The 21,024-nt window shown below is 57.7% G+C and overlaps 1 protein-coding gene across 1 annotated transcript; it reads left to right on the top strand.

Moving 5' to 3' along the window:
• Positions 1 to 269: 269 nt before the first annotated feature.
• Positions 270 to 20,363, top strand: SPDEF (SAM pointed domain containing ETS transcription factor). Its single transcript, XM_003897474.5, has 6 exons — positions 270 to 2,222; positions 13,539 to 14,003; positions 16,943 to 17,140; positions 18,582 to 18,629; positions 18,748 to 18,894; positions 19,700 to 20,363. Exons 2-6 carry the CDS (start codon positions 13,568 to 13,570, stop codon positions 19,876 to 19,878), a joined length of 1,008 nt encoding a protein of 335 aa, XP_003897523.1. The 5' UTR covers positions 270 to 2,222; positions 13,539 to 13,567; the 3' UTR covers positions 19,879 to 20,363.
• The last annotated feature ends 661 nt before the right edge of the window (positions 20,364 to 21,024 follow it).

The raw sequence follows: 21,024 nt of genomic DNA, 5'->3' as shown, positions 1-21,024 counted from the left end.
AGAATGGACAGCTATGTCTGACACCTTATCCACTCAATAAACAATTTTTTTTTTTTTTGAGCTTTGCTGTGTTGCCCAGACTGGAGTACAGTGGCACGATCTTGGCTCACTGCAACCTCTGCCTGCTGGGTTCAAGCGATTCTCCTGCTTCAGCCTCCCAAGTAGCTGGGATTACAGGCACCCACCACCACGCCCAGCTAATTTTTTTGTATGTTTAGTAGAGACGGAGTTTCACCACGTTGGACAGGCTGGTTTTGAACTCCTGATCTCAAGTGATCTGCCCGCCTTGGCCTCCCAAAGTGTTAGGATTACAGGCATGAGCCACTGCGCCCGGCCTCAATAAACATTTAATTAGGTATTCATCGTACTTACGCACATTATAGTGCTTATAGTCTGATTAACAGCTTAGCATCTCATGAGTACCAAACAGTGCCAGGCATACAGTAGGTGCCTGTTAAGCAGTGGCCATTATTATTAATGCATCAGAATGCTGTGATATAAGCCAGGCTTCTGTGAGAAGAGGGAGGAGGGAGGCCTGGCCGGCAGAGAAGCAGGCACAAAAACGCACTCTAGGGGAAGGAGGTCCGCCTGGAAACATAGCGTGTCTTTCTTTATTGACCCTGGAGGGCTGGACCACTGGGGATTAGGAATGGTCGAGTGTACCATTTCAGGACCTTGTCTTACCTCCCCTTCCTCCACTCCGTCCTGCCTCAGACTTCTCTGGGGAGTGACTGATAACTGATCCTCAACCAAGGTGCCAGTGACGATAACAGCCAAGTACAGGGCACCCTGGGGGTGCAAAGTGCAACCTTACGTTGGAGAATGTGGATATTGGTGAAGGTGAGGGGCTAGTTCTAAAGGCCTTGGGATCCCCTGCAGCCCCAGAATCCTCATGCTGTGGGCAGTTACACAGTTACTCCTGAAACAAGAGAAGAATCAGCATTATCTAGAACTTTCTCCCCTGTCAGAATGGAGGTAGCAGGTACATGGAGCCCTTCTGAGATGATTTGGAGAAAGGAAGGCCCACCCTCCAGGGACAGCCCTCAGCCCACCTGGCAGGACATGGAAGAAGCCAAAAGCTGGAATGTGTGGCCCCTGCTGGGCTCAGGGAGGTGGAGGGGCTAGGGCAGCAAGCACTTGGTGGTGGGTACCTCTGTCCTGCGTGGCGTCCCTGCCATCACCCTTTGGGGCGGTGGGAGAGTAAGTTGCTGCTGGCTGGCCCCCCACTGTGGGCCTCGGAAAGCGAGCTAGGAGTCCTTCCTCACCACCACTGTGTGATAGGTCTGCATGAGGACCCTGTGGGGCATGGAGAACACAGTTCCCACCAGGTCATGGTTGGCCCACAAGCCTCGGGACCCCTCCCCAGGGTTCTCTGAAGCTCTCTCCATCCCTGGCCTGAGTAGCCAGACAGTACCTCCTCCAGGAAGCCCTCACTGATTTCCCTGGTTGGTGCCCACCCTCAGAGTCCCCTCAGCCCTCCATCAGGGCATGGGTGGCTCTGAATCTCCACTGCTGTTCGCTTCTCTGTCCCTGGCCCTCAGCTGATCCATCTTAGAACTCCAGCCCTGGACCCACTTGACGTATCTCCGGCACCTTGCACATAATATGAGCTGAGTGGCTATGCAGCAACCAATGAACGAGTGAAAGAGCAAGTGAATGAATGAGTCCGCTGGCTGTCAGGGCATGAATCCCCCAGCAAGGAGGGGGAGACCTGCAAGGGTTAACCGGGAGCCTGCCTGTGGTCTGAGGTAAGCAAGGAGTGTATTTGTTCAGGTAAATAAGGAAGGATTACTTATAATGGGAAATCAGGCCCTGGCCAACTCTTCATCTCGCGGCTGTCTGACTTCCTCCCAGCACATTCCTGCACTGTGCCGCGTCCACACTGCCCCACAGACCCAGTCCTCCAAGCCTGCTGCCAGCCCCCTGCAAACCCCTCAGGTTGGCCTTGCCACCGTGCCAGCAGGCAGCCCTGGGCTAGGAGTAGGGGACTCTCTACAGGCACGCAGCCCTGAGACCTCAGAGTGCCACCCTTTAAGGGTGGCCAGGCCCTCAGTGGCCAATCTGAGTGCTGCCTCTGCCACCAGCCCTGCTGGCCCCTGGTTCCGCTGGCCCCCCAGATGCCTGGCTGAGACACACCAGTGGCCTCAGCTGCCCACACCTCTTCCCAGTCCCTGAAGTTGGCACTGCAGCAGACAGCTCCCTGGGCACCAGGCAGCTAACAGGTGAGTCTGACGGGAGGTGTGGGTACCCTGGCATGGGGTCTTTCCCTGCCACCTTAGGGGTGGGTGACTGCAGGCAGGACTTGGAGGGGGCGCACTTTGCCAGCTCAGAGCTCATCTCCCTGTCATCAGTGACACTGTGACCTGGGTCCCTTTACCCTCAGAATTCCCTGCCCCCTTCTCATGCTCCCCAGACTGCTTCCCTGGGCCAACTCTACATGCTGGGTGAGCCCCCTTGCCTGGCAAGGCCTGGGGTACCCCACACTGAGCCCAGTGTGCCCAGCTTGAGGGGAGGCCGCTATGCAAATGCAGAGCCGCAGCCCCTGAGACCCAGCCGGTTCTGCTTGGCTGGCAAAACACAAGCGGCTTTCCTGCTGCTGCCAGCCCAGCTGCCCTGCTGAGGGAAGGGTCTTCCTGGTGCCAGGCCACCAGTGGGCAGGGGCTTGCTGGAGCCTGATGGGTCAGCGCTGAGGCTAAGGCCGGGTCCAGGTCGGGGCAGGGGAGACAGGTCCAGAGTCCAGGAGCTAGGCTGGGCAGAGACGGGCACAGGAAACGGGGCGGGGGTCACCGCCGAGCACACCGTCTGAGCCCTTGGACACCGGGGGAAGCTGAGAGCCTTGGGTCCCGGTCTTGGCACACAAGGAAAGCAACAGTAGCGGTCCCTCGAAGGTGCTCATTTATAAAATTTGCCAGATTCCTGCAGTAGAGAGAGGAAGTGGGTGGTGGGATGACAGAGTGGCAAGCTGAAGGGCTGGGGCGACTGGGTGCCCCCGAGGCTGGCCAAGGTGTGTGTGCGCATGTGCGTGTGTGTGCATGTGCATATGTGTGTGTGTGTGTGTGTGTGTGTGAATGCATGTTGGGGATGGGCAGACCCAGATCCCTCACCTCACCTATCAGCTGGGGCCACCCAGCAGCCCACACCCAGGCCATGAGCCCCGCGTAGCCTGTGTCCTTTATGATGGCCATGGGCTTTCTCCTCCTCCTCAGCCAGGGCTGGGACTTGCCTCATTTCCTGCCCCAACCTCCCCAATAAAGCTCCATCTCCCCATCACCAGCTGCTCAGCTGAGTAACAAAGCAAACAGGCGTCCAGGCTGCCCCAGGCCCAAGCTGGTGGGCAGGGATGGGGAGGAGACGCCCCACCAGGCAGGTAGGCCCAGGACATGGTTCAGCCAGGCCAGCTGGGCTGAGCTTCACTCCACCCACCTGCAAGAAGGGCCAGAGCCAAGGACCCCCAACTTGGATTCCCACCACCCCAAATTCACAAACAAATGGTGGGGGGCATCCTTGGAGCTCCCAGGCAGGTGGGGCTGTGTGGAGGAGGTGGTCTCACTGCGTAGGGGACCCACCCTCGCCTTTGAGAGGCTGACAGTGCATGTTCAAACATTTCCTCTGAGCGAGGCCCCATGAGGGGGATCCAGAGCTGAAAACTACCAGACTTGCTTATTGCACACTGTCAGCTGTAAAACACTTCGGTTTTCACAAGGACCCTCTGAATTAGTCGGACTTCTCTGTCAACCAAGTCTGAGGGAATAGGGCTGCACTCAGTAGTGCTCAGTCAATGCTCAGAAAGTGTGATGCTGGCAGGAGCAAAAACCGGGAGAACCCACTTTTTACCACTGAGGTCGTTGCAAGTATGAAGTGAATAGCCCTGAAACCATTAGAGCAGTTTTGTGCTAAATGACTTGTTGCAGCCTGAGTGTAACCTGGGGAAGTTAATTTAGGCTGACAGGGGGACAAAGACCCTCTAGGTGGAGGGCAAGAAGAAACAGGTGAGGTCCCGCCATGTGGGACCATGGGTGGGTCACTTTTCCTCACTGTACTTGCAACACCTTGTCTGTGAAACAAGAAGGTTAGACAAGGCTATTGTCTATTAAAGCAGGCTTCATGGAGGAGACAGCCTGGAGCAGGACCTTGAAGGCTGTGTAGGAGTTGGATTTGCCAGCCTGTCTCCTGGGCATTGGGCGGTGGGGGAAATGGGTGGGGCAAGAATTCTTGGTTCTGGCTCCTCCTAGAGGGCAGGGAGGGTGGGTGAAGCCTGCAGCTGCCTGGACTGGGCTAGAGAGCAGGACAGGGCCCCAGCCTCTCTCATCACCATCCTCAGCTCCCCCCGGACTCCACCCTCTGGCCCACCCCCTCTACTCTCCATCACTTCCTGCTTCTTCCTTTGCTCCCCAGTTTCCTCACCCCATTCCCTCTGTTTCCTCTTCTCCAGCTGATCCCCTCACCTGCGCCCAGGGCCCCCCTCACATACGCTCAGCCCATCATAAATGATTTCCATTCACCCTCCATCTCAATCTCCACAACCCCTTTAAGACATGCTCTTGACACCCCATTTAACAGACAAGACAACTGAGCCTCAGAGGGGGCCGAGTCACTGGCCCCAGCCCCAGAGCTAGAGAGCAGTCAGGGATCAAACCTGGGCTGGGACCCTCTCCTCGTCCCCACCCCCACCCCGTTCATGCCCCACCCTGTGCCCCCAGCCAAGCGAGTGGCCTGTCAGGTGGAACAACTCTTCCCAAAGCAAACTTTGCACAAGCCGAGTTGCCCTGGGCTCTTCCTGACATTTAATGCCAAGCTCCTTCTGCTGGCTAGTTTGCATGTTTTCAGCCTGGGAGGCGCCCCCTGCCAGATTCTGCTCTCCCACCTCTCAGCGGCTGGGGTTGGGGTGGGTAGAAGGGGGCCTCCAGACTTGGGGAGGTAGAGGCTCATCCTTCCTCCCCAGCCAGGGACCTTAGTGTGACTCTGCTGGGGGTCGGATGGGACCAGGACCTCCCCAGGATTATAACGGGGCACCACCAGGATAAAGACCCCCCTCCTTCTCCCTCTAGGTCTGGCACAGGGGAGACGTGGCTGGAGGGACTGCCCAGCCCGGGGCTCCAGCACCTGAGACTGGTTGGGGCAAGACCCAGGCCTCTCTGCTGCTGGGGTAGCAAGTTGCTCTGAGGGCTGCTGGGACCTGGCTCCTTCTGCCCCACCCCACCCTCTGTGCCAGGACAAAAGGGGGATGTGTCTCTGCTGACACTTCACAGGTGGGAACCAGTCCTGATAGCCCCTTAATAACCCACTCCCGCCCATCTCAACCTTGTTTGAAGCAATTTCTGTTCTTAGCCTGTCAGGACAGTTCTTTCTGGACTTTTCTCTTCTGTAATGTTGGAGTCCTTCACTTTGTCCTAACAACCCTCTCCAAGCCTGGAGGTGTGCTCCAGGGCCTGAGGATCAGGGCACAGGAATGTTTTTTCCCTTCAGCCCATCAAGATTTTACTGATCAACAACCAGGTGTGTGGAGGGCCTCTGCCTTCCCTAGCCTGTGCTGGGTCTGGAGGGGGCCGCAGAAACACACAAGATAGACAGCAGTCACCACTGTGGACACACACCTCTTGGGAGATGGTGAAGCCTTCTCACATCGCTGTCCTGCCTGGTGACTTCAAAATCCAGACACACAGCTGTCTTTATGAGTCCCCATTTCGCTGTTGAAGAGGCTGAGGCCGAGAGGATTGGCCAAGGTGCCTCAGGCAGGAGCAGCAGAGCTCTGGTGACATCCATGTGTTCTTATGCCCTCAATGACCCGGCTGCCTGGCTGGGCAGGGCTGTGGGGAGCAAGAGATCCAGGAAACCTCACGGCCCCTGTCCGATGGCAAGCTGGGAGGTACGGCATATGCGGGGCTGGAGGAGGGTAGGGAAGAGGGAAGGTGTTGTGGCCGGCCCTTCGAGGAGTGGGGATGTGCAGGTAGTGGGGGTGTGGCAGCCTTGGTGGGGCCAAGAGGCCTGACTGGGGCGCTGAGAAGTGAAATGTGTTTACATACACATGGGCTCAACCAGGGCTGAAGGAAGACATGAATGGCAATTTCTGGAAAGCCCTGAAAGTTGAGCAGAATTGTACTTGCTATGGTGGGAAACTGGGTTCTGTCCCCGCCCCATCAGCACGACTCACTGCAAGCCCCAGGTTTGTCTGGGCCGGGGTCCCTGCTGGCTGGAGGAGGCGGGGAGGTGCTGCTGCTGGGGTGGGAGCCAGGCCTGACGGCAGCTCGTGAGGTGCAGGACAGCCTGAAGCTGGCTCTGCTTCTTCGGAAGGGTGGGCTGAGTCTTTCAGAGCCTCCAGACACCAACTCCAGGGACAGTGGGGGACACCCAGCCACACCCCTCATCCTGCCAAAAGTGTCGGCTGTAAATGGAGTATGCCTCTGCTTACAAGGGGAGCCCCAGGTGTCCACCTCTGTGTCCCCACCATCCTTCTTTAAGTCCCCAAAGCCAGGCTGATGGCAAGATTCATGGATCATAGAATCCAGACGGTGCCCGGGCTAGAAAAGTCCTCACAGATGACTTGGCCTACAGAGCAGGAGACTGAGGGCTGAAGGGACCAGGGACTCACCCAGGGTCTCGCCTACAGAGGGAATAGGGCTGGGTGTCACCGAATCTCCTGAAGTGGAGGTCTTCAGTTCTTTCCAGTCCACATCCCCCTTTGGAGCAAACTCAGCCACGATGGTCCACTTGGGGCTGCATTGGGCCTCTGTACCTCCAGGCTGCGGGCACCTGTGCCACCCACACCCCACCAAGGCGACCGCTGTGGGGCTGGGTTGGCAGGTGGCCTGAGCAGAGGCAAAGGGGATGGTCAACAGGGGCGACCTTAGGAGCCAGAAGGTGCCGGGTCTGTCAGCACCAGCAGAAAGGAAGGTGGAGCCGAGTCTTGAGTTCGAGTCCCTGCTCGCTCACGCATGGACAGGTGCCCCATAGCAGGTCACAGCGCCCTTGTCCGTCAAGTGGGAATAATGCTGGCTGCCCCAGCTGGGAGGGCCTGGCAAAGCAGTTTATTCAGTTTGACCTTCCTCCTGTCCCAGAAAGCGCTGGACGTGGTGTCAGTGAGGGTGTGTGTGGACACCCGGGCTGCCCACGCAGCACGGCACAGGGGAGGCTTCACCGATGCAGATGTGTTCCTGTTGCCCGTGGGAACTGTGGGAAGAGCAAAACCACTGGGGTCCCCTGGCCCTCCACTTTGGCTTCCTGTGCCCCGTCCTCCTGCCACGTGGCCCCGCCCCCAGCTTCCCACCCCACAAAGCCTCACCCACTCCCCTGTACTTCCCCCCACAGAACCCAACTCCTGGGCCCACTAGCTAGCTCCCCAAGGTGAAACTCACACAGATCAGGGCTCCTGCAAAAGTTAGGGGGACAGGTGGCCTGGACAGGCCTGTGCCCAGAGGAGGTGGGGAAAGCCAGGAGGTCTAGAAGAAACCCACCTCCTCTACTCTCATGCTGAGTCCAAGACAGCAAGGTCTCTCTCACTCAGCCACCGCCCCGCTCCCTTCTTCTGCCCTGGGAGACCCTGGGGAAGCAGGCGCTTGGAGATGGCCACAATGCAGTGCTTGACAGGGCAGGAGCTGCTGGCCCAGAGGTGGCAGCCTGGGCCCCCTTCCTGGGCAGAGGAGTGGTCTGTCCAGTGGGCAGAGGCGGTGCTCTGGGCAGTGAATGGTGAGCCATGAGGAGGGGGTCTGGCGCTTCTCTTGGGTCCAGCTAGTTTGAAGAGCAGTTTGAAGGGCGAGGTTGCGGCGAGGTCCTCCCTATGGGAGGGTTGGAGGAGGAGAGAAGGGGTGGGAGGAACGACAGGGCAAGAGAGAGGCGGGGGCCCTGAGGGGATGGGGTAGGGCAGGGGTCAGGGGGTTCAGAGAAGCCAGATATGCTGCTGTGGCTGGGCCTGGTCGTGGCCTTGGCTGGGACTTCCTGCGGCCTGGGTAGCCCAGGTCTTCTCCAAGGTGCTGACCGGGGAAGGCCCGTGTGGCCCCTGCCCACTCTGCATGGCTCCTGGTCAAGTCCTGGCCCCACCTCCATGGCCCCTGACTCCAGCCCATTTAAGGGGGCCCAGAGGCTTGGATGGGTGGAGGGAGGGGCTGACAGCCAGCTCAGCAGGCCACGTGGGAAAGCCAGAGGAGGTCTGTTCCCCATCAGACCTCTTCCTCCTGGAGTGACGCTGGCTGGGGGCTGAGCACCAGGGCCAGAGTGACCATCTCTGTCATTCCCTCAGCGCTCTTCTCAGTGGGGACTAAAGCCGGGGTCCTGGGCTCTGGGTGGGCTGGCATTGGGTCTCAGGATTGAGGTGGAGGCGAGGGTACATTTACCCCACACCACCCCGCCAGGAGGTAGGGCCTGAGAGCTGGGACCAAGCAGGATGTGGAAGACAGGCTCCAACCCCCACAGCAACCTGGGTCCTTAGCAAAGGCCTCCCAGGTGACTCCATTCCCGGAAACCATGTTTCGGGAGCTGTCAGGGAGGGCATCTTTTGCTAGTGCCACTTGGGGTGTGGGAGTGAAAACCTGGGAGGCAAAGGGTTCAAGGGGCACATTCCTAGCCCTGAGGGGTGAGAGTAGGCAGAGGGTAGTGGCAGGAAAAGCTGCACTAAATCTCTCATTTTGGGTCCCTCTGCTCTCTTTCCTTAATCTTCCTTCCTGGGGGAATGGAAGGCGCTGAGAGAAGGGGCCCAAGGTGGCTAATCCCCCTGGCCGCCACCCCACCAATCTGCTCCTGTCTCTGGGCCTTGGCCTCCACCAGCTGTTACCAAACTTTCTTTGTCTGGAGTGGGATCTGGGGCCTCTGGAGCAGGAGGGAGCCAGGACACGCTGAGCCTTAATCCAGACATGTGGCTTAATCCAGAAGAGATCAACTCGAGGTTTGGGAGCTGGAGGCATCGCTCAGGAGACGGCAGCCCATGGGGCTGGCAGGCCAAGGCTGTAGGAACGCTGGGGCCTGCCATCTGAGGACCATGGACATGGCAGACGCCTGGCACGTCCCAGGACCCTCGGCCTACGGAGCAGTGGCCTGAGTGTCAGGAGGCCTCTGGTCTGGCCTTGGCTGTGCTGTGTGACTATGGGCACCTCCCTGCCATTCTTTGAGCCTCAGCTTTTCCAGTGCACATGTGTCCCCATGGGCAGACCGTCACTGATGGATTTAATCCTGGGCTGAATTGCATGGCACAGATGAGGTGAGCCTGGAAAGTCGCAGGAAGGAGCTGTTAGGAAGGGCTTGCTGGGACAGGAGGGCTTTGGGATGAATTGTGATGAGAAGGAAGGGGCGTCTTACAAAATAGCCATGTTGTGCCCACAGCACAGGGGCGGATATGAAATGCCATTCTCGTTAGAGCTTGGATTTGTGGTCACTATGTCAATCCCTGGTTCTGGTCTGGACCCTGCTGCTAAGAAGCACATGAATCGCTTCCCCACTCTGAGCTTCCTTGTTCCCATTCTATGAAACAATCACATAATATATGGCCCCTTCCAGCTCTGATTATCTGGGCTAGGTAGGAGGTGGACTCAGAGGTGGGCACCAGCCACTGGGATGGGGCAGGGGAGGCAGTGGGGAGCCATGCGAGGTTCTTGAGCACAGGGGGGTCTGATGAAAGGGTGCTGCAGGGAAGTGAACAGTGGGGTGGAATGAATAGCCAAGAGCTGGGGACAGACTTTAGAGCATCAAGGAACCCAGTCAGGAGGTGGGCAGATCCCCTAGGAAGATGGGACTGGCCAGAGCATGCGCCTCAGAGAGAGTGTGGTCCAGTGAGCAGAACCCACGCCTGGTCAGGAAGAACCCCGGGCAAGCTGCACAGACTCCCTGAGCCTCACTGTCAGCATCTATAAAGCAGGGCTCTGGAGTCCATGTCACGCTGGGGCTGTGGGTAGGAAAGCGGGTGATGTGGGTGAAAGCCCTGGACATGGCACTGGTGCTCACTGCCAGGGGCTCGCAATGCTGTCCTCTCTTCCCTCCAGAGGCCAGCCCAGAACCTGGAGATGCCTAGTTGTAGGTTGGGCACACCAGCCCTGGCTCCCTGACCAGTAAACTGAGCCCCCCTACTCCAGGCCTGGGCTGCCCTGGGGACGGAGCATTCCCCACCACCCCCAATCTGCGGAGAGTCGAACCTTTCCTCCGACCACACAGTTAACCATTAACTTATTTTTCATCAGGGAAGTGTTGGAGCTAGGACTGAGGCTTGGTGGGGAGTAGATTCCTTGGCATTTAGGTACAGGGCAAGGTCAAGCTGGAATGTGGGGTGTAGAGGGGGAAGCAGCCTGAGCCAGGAGTCAGAAGACCTGGATTTGGGGATTTACCTCTCTGCACCTTGACTTCCCCGTTAGCAGAATAGGGATGAGAATAAGAGCTGGGCCAGACGAGGTAGCTTGTGCCTGTAGTCCCAGCACTTTGGGAGGCTGAAGTGGGGGGATCCCTTGAGCCCAGGAGTTCGAGACCAGCCTGGGCAACATAGTGAGACCATGTCTCTACAACAGATTTAAAAAATTAGCCAGGCATGATGGCGCACGCCTGTAGTCCCAGCTACTTGGGAGGCTGAAACAGGAGGATCACTTGAGCCCAGGAGGTCAAGGCTGCAGTGAGCCATGATTGCACCCCTGCATTCTAGCCTGGGCAGCAGAGCGAGATCCTGTCTCAAATAAAAGAGAATAAGGCCTGTGCTGCCTTTCTACTGGTGAGGGGACGGATGTGAGGGCTTCGCACGCACTCAGCAAATGTGTCAAAGATGTGTCATTATATCCCTTCCTGGCAAATGCTGCCACCTGCCCTGCCCATTCATCCCCACCGACCCCTCACACAACCATGCCTGAAACACAGAAGCTGCCTCCCGTCCTACCTGTGGCTGAGGCCAAGCAAACAGGAGGGCCGCAAGGGAAGCGAGTTCTGCTTCTTGGAAAAGCTTCTGTCTCCCTGGCATGGCGCCCAGGGTGTTGGCAGAGACTGTCCTAACGTGGCAGGCATGGGGGCTCTGGGGATGTGGACGGGGCGGGAGGCAGGCAGGGGGTGATGAAGGAGGGGTGGGGGGCTGCAGGGGGGAGTCCCCAGGGGTGGAGCCACCTAGCGGGTAGGGCATGGGCACCGGCCAGGGTGGGGCCCAGGGGCAGAGTGAGCTGTTGGCACTGCCTGAGTCAATAATGTGAGCCCACAGCACACACGAGTGTTTGCACAGAAGGACTTGACATGATTCCAGGTCTGCCCTCTGTCCCCCACATCCCCAGCCCCGCCTCGGTCTCTGCCCACCCCACCCCACCCTGACCTTTCCTTCCTTGTCACTTAAAGGAGCCCTTGAATGGGAGAGTTGAAATCAAAGGGAACACCCTTCCCTCCTGCTGGCATTTTCTCCCCCACAGGAAGCTGCAGGGCTGCCATGTAACACTGGGAAGGTTGCACTGTACAAGGAGGGTGGGCAGAGGGAGCTGAAACTCTACCCGGGCTCCATTCGTCAAGCTATGCTATCCAGGGGGAAGGGATGTCATTTTCTCAGTTGTGTCAAATTAAATGGGTTAGCTGTGGCCCTACCAAAGGGGAGGTGTCTTCCAAACTGGCTTCTTTCCCTTGTCCCACCTGCAGAAGCAAATGCCAGCTGCATACGGAGGCTGTGCGGGTCAGTCCCACAGGGTAACTGGAGATGGATCGGGGAGCCCCCTTCCCCGCCCGCTGTCCCAGTAGGGCACCATAAATGTCACCGTTAGAGAGGATTTCAGTGTTTTGATTAAAGCCTTCCCCGACACTGGCCAGTTGCCTTTAAAGCAGAGATCCTTAAATTTGAACATGCGTGAGAATCACCCAGAGGCCAGTTAAACCAGACTGCGGAGTCTCCCCCAGAGCTGCTGATTCAGTGGTTCTGAAGTACCTGAGAATCCAGGTTTCTAGCAAGCTCCCAGGTGGCGCTGGTTCTGCTGGCCCAGACAGCACATTTTGGGAACCACCGCTTGAAAATATAAATAACCCTTGAGAAAGGACACAAATTAACTTGCCCTTAACAGGTTGATCTGCTCCTTTCCTCCTCCCTAACTGGTTCTCTGTATTATTAGGAGTGTATATCTGCTGGTAATCGTCTGCCTCTGGCTTGATGTATTCTTTGTTTTGTTGTTGTTGTTGTTGTTGTTGTTGTTGTTGTTGAGACAGAGTTTTGCTCTGTCGCCCAGGCTGGAGTGCAGTGGCACGATCTCGCCTTACTGCAGCCACCTCCTGCGTTCAAGCCTCCGGAGTAGCTGAGACAGGAGAATCAGGCACCCACCACCTGCCCAGCTAATTTTTGTATTTTTAGTAGGGACGGGGTTTCACCACGTTGGCCAGGCTGGTCTCAAACTCCTGGCCTCAGGTGATCCGCCCGCCTCTGCCTCCCAAACTGCTGGGCTTACAGGCGTGAGCTACTGCGCCGGGCCTGTCTTGATGTATTCTTAAGTCTCAGGTCCCCACATCATTACCATCCCAGAATATCCTGGGGTATCAGTGCTTGCGCACCTCTCCAGTCCCCCTTCTCACCCAAACTGTGCACTCTGATGGGGGTTCAGGGAAAAGGGCTTGGGCAGCCCTTGGGGAACCCGTGGGGAGCAAGGCCTCTGACTGCTTGTGTTGAGGCCAGATGGTTCCCCCTGGAGGGCCTTGGGGCAGCAGTGAGGAGCAGGTGACTGAGTTGCTAAGGGTTTTAGGTGTTTCCTGGAGCCCTGCCCCATCTCGCCACCACCGCTGCTCCCCCTGGAAAGCCTGGCATGTGGCACTGCCTCCGGGTGGCCACATGCTCCTCCAGGCTTCGGGGATAGTAGAGGGCTCTGGGAGCTGGAAGGGGCCCTGGGGGCAGCACCTTCCAAGGGAGGATAAGGGGAGGTGGGTACCATGCACCAACCCGGGGTATGGGGAGACGCACACCCGTGAGCTCTTGCTCAGAGGCCACCTCGAGAGTGCTGAGTTTACTTAGATCCCCCAGATAGCCCCGTGGGAGGGCAAGGGCTGGCCAACTGCCCGGCATGTGGGAGGGTTTCTACCTCATCACACCCCCGCCTTGTTCCTCTCTTCTTTCCCCTGCTGGTGAAGATGATGGCCACCTTTAGGATGGTGGCCTCTGCCTGCCACCTCCACTCCTATCCTTGTCAAGGGCAGAAGAAAAACAAGCTTTGCTACAGCAGGAAAGATGTGGACATTGAGGGCCCCTTGTCCCCACCTCAGTTTGCTCATCTGCCAAATGGGGCAATCATGCCTTCCATTGTGAGGGCTGAATGAGGTCAGGAACCTCAGAAGGCTGTTTTAAGCACAGTATGTGTGGAGCTTTGCTGTTCCCAGCCAGCCTGGCTTCCTTGGGGATCGAGGGAGCGATCCATTTCCAGTCCTGCGCCCACTCCTACCTCGCTGTCTTTCCCAGACAGAAGGCCTGTCTGCCCAACCATGTCCTGGCTGCCCAGTGACCCGGAAGCCCCGAACTCTGTCCCAGGCCCAGCCTACTGTCCACAGGGCCCCTCATCCCCATAACCAGCTTAGCGGCCCCCACAGGGATGGAGAAGCCGTCAAACCTGAGTCCTCTTTCATTTCCGTAGACACAGCCGCCAGCCCGAACAGCAGCGGCATGGGCAGCGCCAGCCCGGGTCTGAGCAGCGTGTCCCCCAGCCACCTCCTGCTGCCCCCCGACACAGTGTCGCGGACAGGCTTGGAGAAGGTGGCAGCGGGGGCAGTGGGTCTCGAGAGACGGGACTGGAGTCCCAGTCCACCCGCCACGCCCGAGCAGGGCCTGTCCGCCTTCTACCTCTCCTACTTTGACATGCTGTACTCCGAGGACAGCAGCTGGGCAGCCAAGGTGCCTGGGACCAGCAGTAGGGAGGAGCCACCTGAGGAGCCTGAGCAGTGCCCGGTCATTGACAGCCAAGCCCCAGGGGGCAGCCTGGACTTGGCGCCCGGCGGGCTGACTTTGGAGGAGCACTCGCTGGAGCAGGTGCAGTCCATGGTGGTGGGCGAAGTGCTCAAGGACATCGAGACGGCCTGCAAGCTGCTCAACATCACCGCAGGTGAGGCCCCTCCCTGTGCCCGCTTTCACCGCAGGTGAGCCCCCTCCCTGTGCCCGCTTTCACGCGGGTGAAGCCTCTCCTGTGCCGCTTTCACGCCCAGGTGAGCGCCTCTCCACTGTGCCGGCTTCCGTGGAGAATTAGGCAGGCAAGGCTGAGGTTGCTGGGGTGGGTCGGGGTACTGCTGGATGGACTCTGGCCACCTCTGGCCCAGCCACGGGCAACTTCAGGGATGCTGGCACTTCTACACACAGTCAGCTGTGAGCCAGGGCTGGGAAGGTTTCTATCCATCTCTAGTGTCCCAACCATGCCAGCCTAGTGTCCCCACTTGTAGGTGCTGAATGATATGAATTCAAGCTCTGTGCCCCCCCCACCTCCTCTTGGACTCTGCTCTCCCCTCATTCACTCTGCTCCAGCCACACTGGCCTCTTTGTTCCCACAACACTCACTACGCTGCTGCTGCTTCAGCCTAGAACGCTCTTCCCCCAAATATCTGCGTGGCTCACTTCCTTCAGGTCTTGGCTCAGATGGCACCATCCGCCTGAGGCCTTCCCTGACCCCTCCATTAAAATTGCTGCCCAGGACATGGTAAAGAAAACAAACAAAAAATGGAAAAAAAAAAAGAGAAAAGAAAGAAGAAAAATTTCTAAAATTTCTGCCCACACCCCTACCTCCTGTTCCCACCTGCTTCCTCTCATAGCACTTACTCTCCTCAGTCGTGCTGCACCATATCTATTGACCTCGCTCACTCTCTGTGTCCTCTACTGGAATGTACACTCCACAAAGGCAGGGATTTTCATGTGTTTTGTTCATCACTCCATCCCCAGATGCTAGGATAGCACCTTGAACATAATTGATGCTCAATAAACAGTTGTTCAATAAGAAGCATTTCTTCCTCCTTCTTCCTTCTTCCTTCTTCCGTCTTTCTGAGACAGAGTCTCGCTCTGTCGCCCAGGCTGGAGTGCAATGGTGCAATCTCGGCTCACTGCAAACTCTGCCTCCGGGGTTCATGCAGTTCTCCTGCCTCAGCCTCCCGAATAGCTGGGACTACAGGCGCCCACCACCACGCCCAGTTAATTTTTGTATTTTTAGTAGAGACGAGGTTTCACCGTGTTAGCCAGGATGGTCTCCATCCCCTGACCTCATGATCCGCCCACCTCGGCCTCCCAGAGTGCTGGGATTACAGGCCTGAGCTACCGCGCCCGGCCTCTTTTTTTTTTTTTTGACAGGATCTCGCTCTATCACCAAGGCTGGAGTGCAGTGGCGTGATCTCAGTTCACTGCCACCTCCGCCTCTGGGTTCAAGCGATTCTCCTGCCTCAGCCTCCTGAGTAGCTGGGATTACAGGTGCCCACCACCACACCCAGCTAATTTTTGTATTTTTAGTAGAGACGGGGGTATCACCATGTTGGCCAGGCTGGTCTCAAACTTCTGACCTCAGGTGATCTGTCTGCCTTGACCTCCCAAAGTGCTGGGATTACAGGCATGAGCTACCTCTCTGGGCCAAAAAGCAGTTCCTAATATGTCAAGCCTTATTCTAGGACTGGGGAATTGAGTGGTGAACAGAACACAAAGTCCCTGTGTTTGTAGGGCTGACATTATAGTGAGGGAAATAGATCACAAATAAATAGAGAAATGTGTCACTGGTCTGGTGGGGTGGAAGGCCCTGATGAGGAGGGGACCTCCCAGGGCCTGGCATACATGTGTCTATCAGCCAGACCTGGAAGGTGTGATTATGGAGCTGATGCTGTGGGCGGCGGGGCTGCTGAGTCTCTAGTCCTCTGTCCTGCCGTCACCTCTCCAGCTTCAGGCAGGCCTGACCCATGTCTCTCGGTCTTCAGGCCCTGACATTGCAGCACTCAACTCTGTGCACCTTTCCCTGGGAAGCAGGGGTCTTCACACATTCCTCAGGCCTGGCCCCTGTCCCCAAAGCTGCCCCGTTGATGTCCTCATTTGAAGCTGCTCCTGCCGATGCCCCAGTCCTCCAGTTTCCCAATGCCCATGCCAGGCCGGCTCCAGGAGTTCTCCCACAGACCTCCTCCCCACCCACAGGGCTAGGGAGGGGAGGGCCCTGCTCCCTGAACAATGGGAACAGGAACAAATGGCTTTGACCTCGGGGAGGAAAATGGGCTTATTAAGTGGGGGCAGCCCAGCCTGCAGGTCACTCAGCTGGGACACTGGCTGGACCATGGTGTTCACTTGGAGGCCCTATTGTGACCATGCCCACCAGCCTATCCCCCACCTGTAGGCCTATGAGGCTCACCCCAGGGGAGCACCCCAGGGGGATATCTAGGACCTAGCCGAGGGCTCCCCTCCTGGCCTCTGGGGCCTGTGGCTGCCCCATGACCATCCTGTGCCCTGCCATTTACTTATTTAACACGTGCACGGAGCAGCTCCTGTGCGTCCAGCCCTTTATTCCGTGGAGGACAAGGGGATAGAGTGCCCTGTGCCTCAGTTTCCTCATCTGTAAGATACAGGGGCTGGAGGGAATGGTGGGGCTCTAAGACTAATTCCCAGATAGGTGTTTCTCTGGTTCCTTGAGGGGTTTGGGAAAGGCAAGAAGTACCTGAGGGAGAAGCCCAGGTGTTTCCGGTAGAGTGTCACTGTCCCTCCGGGGCTGGGGCTCCCTCGAAAGGTCCTTTGGAGAGGCTGGAGGGATCTGGGAGGACCCAAGGCCTGAGTGAGGCGGGCAGTACAGATGCACCAGGTTACCCTGCCCTGAACCAAGTTCATTTTTTAGGGCCCTGGTTCCTTCCTCTCGCCCCACTCTCTTCTTGGGTACCCACTTCCACAGGGGCCCTCAGGGGCTGACCTACCCCCACCCCCAGGAGCACAAGGTCTCAGGCCACAGGTTCCCGTGGGTGCCCCATCACAGCAGGGGGGGCCATATTTGGGGTGGTGCTCTCAGGCCGCCCCTGAGCTGAGGGGATGCCTCTTGCCCAGATCCCGTGGACTGGAGTCCCGGCAATGTGCAGAAGTGGCTCCTGTGGACAGAACACCAATACCGGCTGCCCCCCGTGGGCAAGGCATTCCAGGAGCTGGCGGGCAAGGAGCTGTGCGCCATGTCGGAGGAGCAGTTCCGCCAGCGCTCGCCCCTGGGTGGGGATGTGCTGCACGCCCACCTGGACATCTGGAAGTCAGGTAGGATGTGGCGTGGGTGGGAGCAGCCCCTCCCAGGCTCCAAGCCAGGGACAGGATGCTGGCCAGGAGTTTGCCCTCTGCTGGGGCAGCAGCCCCTTGGCCCCCAGCTGGACTCCACTCTGAATCTCAGCCCCAGTTTCAGCTGCCTCCTGGATCCCAGTGCACTCTTCACCCCAACCCACTCCCAGTCCTGGTCAAGGCCCCAGAGCTTTGGGACAGAGCACCTGGGAGGTTAAAAGGTAGAAGTCAGACTGTGAGGATGCAGGATGTCAGAGCTGGGGACAACCGTGGACACTAGGAAGTCCTTTTTCCTTTTAAAATTTTGTTTTTCCTTGTTTTTGTTTGTTTGTTTGTTTTTTTATTAAATAAGTAATAAACGTGCATGTTATAAAATAGACTATAGTGAAAACTAGTGTACCATAAACAGTTTCTCCCTCCTGCTCCTGACCCCCAGCTTCCAACCCCCTCCCTAGAGGCAACCACTCTTACCAGTTTCTTGAGTATCTCTCCAGGGAAAGTCTATGAATATTCAAGCACATACACATATATGCAGTTCTTCTTCTTCTTATTTTTTTTTTTTTTTGACATAAATAGTAGCAGAGTATTATACTGCTCTGCACACCACAGTATGTCTTGGGTATTGCCCCTGTCAGTCTGTACACAGCGGCCCTGCTTTAATTTTAGTTTTTGTTTTTTGAGACAGGGTCTTACTCTGTTGCCCAGGCTGGAGTACAGTGGCACAGTTACAGCTCACTGTAGCCTCGACTTCCTGGTTTCACTGGATCCTCCCACCCCAATCTCCTGAGTAGCTGAGTCTACAGGTGCACCACCACACTGCTCACTTTTGTATTTTTTGGTAGAGACGGGTTTTCACCATGTTGGCCAGGCTGGTCTCAAACTCCTGGGCTCGAGCAGTCCACCCACCTCGGCCTCCTGAAGTGCTGGGACTACAGGCGTGAGCCTCCGCGCCCGGCCTGCCCTAAGTTTCTAATGGCTGCGTGTCAGCCCCTGAGTGTCTAAATTGTCTCAATCTCACTGGGCACCCACTGCTGCCTGCACAGGGCCGGGTGCTTTGGAGGAGATAGTGCCTGCTGGATGAGTCAAGGAGTAAGAAGCAGGGCCCACTCATATGACCCTGTCAGAGACGAGTGCCCTGCCCCAGCCCCGGCAAGCCCTCATGTCAGATGTCCTCATCTGAACAAGCGGATGCGTGCAAGCCCTCTACGGCCCCTCCCAGCTCTGAAATCCTGAATTTTCTTCCAGGAAGCAGCTTCTTGTAACCAGCTTGCCTCCCCAGGTTGGCAGGAGGCAGGGACTGTGGCAGGGAGCCTCAGGGGCAACCCCCAGCCACAAAGGGGCTCCTGTGGCCCCACAGTCCCACCCAAACGCCTCCCCTCCTCCACCTCTCCTGGGTCCCCAACCCCCTCTCCTTGCCCTGCAGCGGCCTGGATGAAAGAGCGGACTTCACCTGGGGCGATTCACTACTGCGGTGAGCCAGGCAGGGGCAGGGCGGGGGCGGGGGCTCGGGTAGGGTGGAGGGGTGGCTGCCACTGAAGCAGGGACTGGCCTCCCCTTCCCACTCACTGCCCCCCTCCCTGGCCACCCAGCCTCGACCAGTGAGGAGAGCTGGACCGACAGCGAGGTGGACTCGTCATGCTCCGGGCAGCCCATCCACCTGTGGCAGTTCCTCAAGGAGCTGCTACTCAAGCCCCACAGCTATGGCCGCTTCATTAGGTGGCTCAACAAGGAGAAGGGTGAGCAGGGTGCCCAAGGGGCACTGCAGGGCCAGTGAGCATGGAGGTTGTGGGGGCTCCTGCCAGGCACTGTGCATGGGGGCAGGGGCGGGCAGAGGGGTGAAGCTGATCTCCACCTTTGTCCTGGATGCCAAATACACAGCTTTCATGAGATGGCCCTGGGGGGTCTGTGTGCAATTTGTGTCCATATCTGTCTCCTGCTAGACTCTGTCTCACTTAGGAGCTTAGTACAGCACAGCTCCTGGAACAAGCTCCAAATCGACTCTCCCTCCACCGTCTCGTATTAATTAATCCCACCAGAAAGGGCTGCGCAGGCCAAAACTGCCTGGGAATAGCAAAGATGTTGTTTCAGGCTTGGGAACTACAGGGACACCTGTAATGGGGGAGGAGTGCTCTTGCCAAGTGAGCTGTGGGCACTGCTGGGAGCCACACAGGACTTTGGATTAGGGCATGCAAACCCCACACAGGAGCAGGGGCTGGCAAGAGCCAGGCCTGCAGGGCCCCAGGGAACCCACTAAGGTACACAGACTCACCTGTGCCGGGAGGTTTGTGACTCCAGAGTATTCTCTGCCATTCACTGGGGCCTGTGGCACCTGCTTTGCACACATCTCTTTAACCCTAACCGCAACTGCACCTTGGGAGTAAGCATTCGGGTCCCTGGTCACCCCGCCCCACCCGAGCAGAAGGAGGCCTCTGCACGGGGTCTCTTGGTTCGCCATGAGGCTGACCTGGTGGTCTGCGTCTTTCTCCTTCCTGCCGACTCACTCATACCGCTGGCTCTCTCGGGGCCCTCCTACTCTTCCAGGCATCTTCAAAATTGAGGACTCAGCCCAGGTGGCCCGGCTGTGGGGCATCCGCAAGAACCGTCCCGCCATGAACTATGACAAGCTAAGCCGCTCCATCCGCCAGTATTACAAGAAGGGCATCATCCGGAAGCCAGACATCTCCCAGCGCCTCGTCTACCAGTTCGTGCACCCCATCTGAGTGCCCGGCCCAGGGCCTAAAACCCGCCCTCCGGGGCCTCCCTCCTGCCTGTCCTGCCTCAGCCAGGCCCTGAGCTGGGGGAAACGGGCAGTCTGCTCTGCTGCTCTGACCTTCCAGAGCCCAAGGTCAGGGAGGGGCGGCCCGCTGCTCTCAGGGGGAGATGGGCCTTCTGGGGCCTTCGGGACCCCAGGGCAGGGGTGCTTCCTCCTCAGGCCCAGCTGCTCCCCTGGAGGACAGAGGGAGCCAGGGCTGCTCCCCAACAAAGGATCCCTCCACCTGCCTCTGACCCCAGCATTTCCAGAGCAGAGCCTACAGAAGGGCAGTGACTCAGCGAAGGCCACAGGCAGTCCAGGGCTCTCTCTGCTCCATCCCCCTGCCTCCCAATCCTCACCACACCTGGCATGGTGCAGGGAGACATCTGCACCCCTGAGTTAGGGAGCCAGGAGTGCCCCCGGGAATGGATAATAAAGATACTAGAGAACTGACATGTCCCCAGTGTCTGCGCAGTGAATGGCACAGCCCCGAGGTCATCAATGGTCAAATGTGGTTGTGGTCACAGGGCCTGGAGTAGTCAAGGGAGGCTTTCTGGAGGAGGCGGCTTTGGGCTGAGCCTAAAGGGAAAGGGATAATTGACTGGTAGATGCTTCTGGGAGAGAGAGAGTGAGCCTTCAAAGTCAAGGAGGGGCTAGAACAGCCACCTTATCTTCCCTATCCCTGTTCGGGCTGAGAGGCGGGTGGTAAGGCTGGTGCTAAAGAGGTTCTTCATGCAGGACCCGAATGGGGAAGGTATCTTTCGCATCCTTTTGCTCTGTTGCAGAGCAGGGCTTTGCAGCTAACAGGGTGGAAGAGAGGTTGGTCGGCTCCCGTTTCTGTTTCCTGAAGGCCTCAGCAGTACCGTCTGTGAAGATGTGAGCTCCTGTGAGTGGGTGTGAGACCCCCGTGCGTGATGGAAGAGGGTGTGCATTGGTGTCTGTGGGCATGCTGGGGGTGACCAGGACCCGCCACCCACTCTCCTGGGCAAAGCAACTCATCCAGCTTCCTCCCACTTCCCTCACATTTATCATCCGGCTCAGTGTCCTTATGGTCTACTGTGTGCCAGGTGCTTTGTCATTTATCTTCCCAACAAAACTATGAAGTAGGGGCTAC

This window comes from Papio anubis, chromosome 6 (genome assembly GCF_008728515.1).
Source record: "Papio anubis isolate 15944 chromosome 6, Panubis1.0, whole genome shotgun sequence".
In the NCBI taxonomy this organism is placed as follows: Eukaryota; Metazoa; Chordata; class Mammalia; order Primates; family Cercopithecidae; genus Papio; species Papio anubis.
This window is presented reverse-complemented; position numbering and strand designations above follow the sequence as displayed.

Excerpts from the sequence above, each read along its gene's own strand:
- SPDEF (XM_003897474.5), top strand. The coding sequence starts at position 13,568 with ATGGGCAGCGCCAGCCCGGGTCTGAGCAGCGTGTCCCCCAGCCACCTC. Across the intron at positions 14,004-16,942 it reads GCTGCTCAACATCACCGCAG|ATCCCGTGGACTGGAGTCCC; the intron begins GTGAGGCCCCTC and ends CCTCTTGCCCAG. Across the intron at positions 18,895-19,699 it reads GTGGCTCAACAAGGAGAAGG|GCATCTTCAAAATTGAGGAC; the intron begins GTGAGCAGGGTG and ends CTACTCTTCCAG.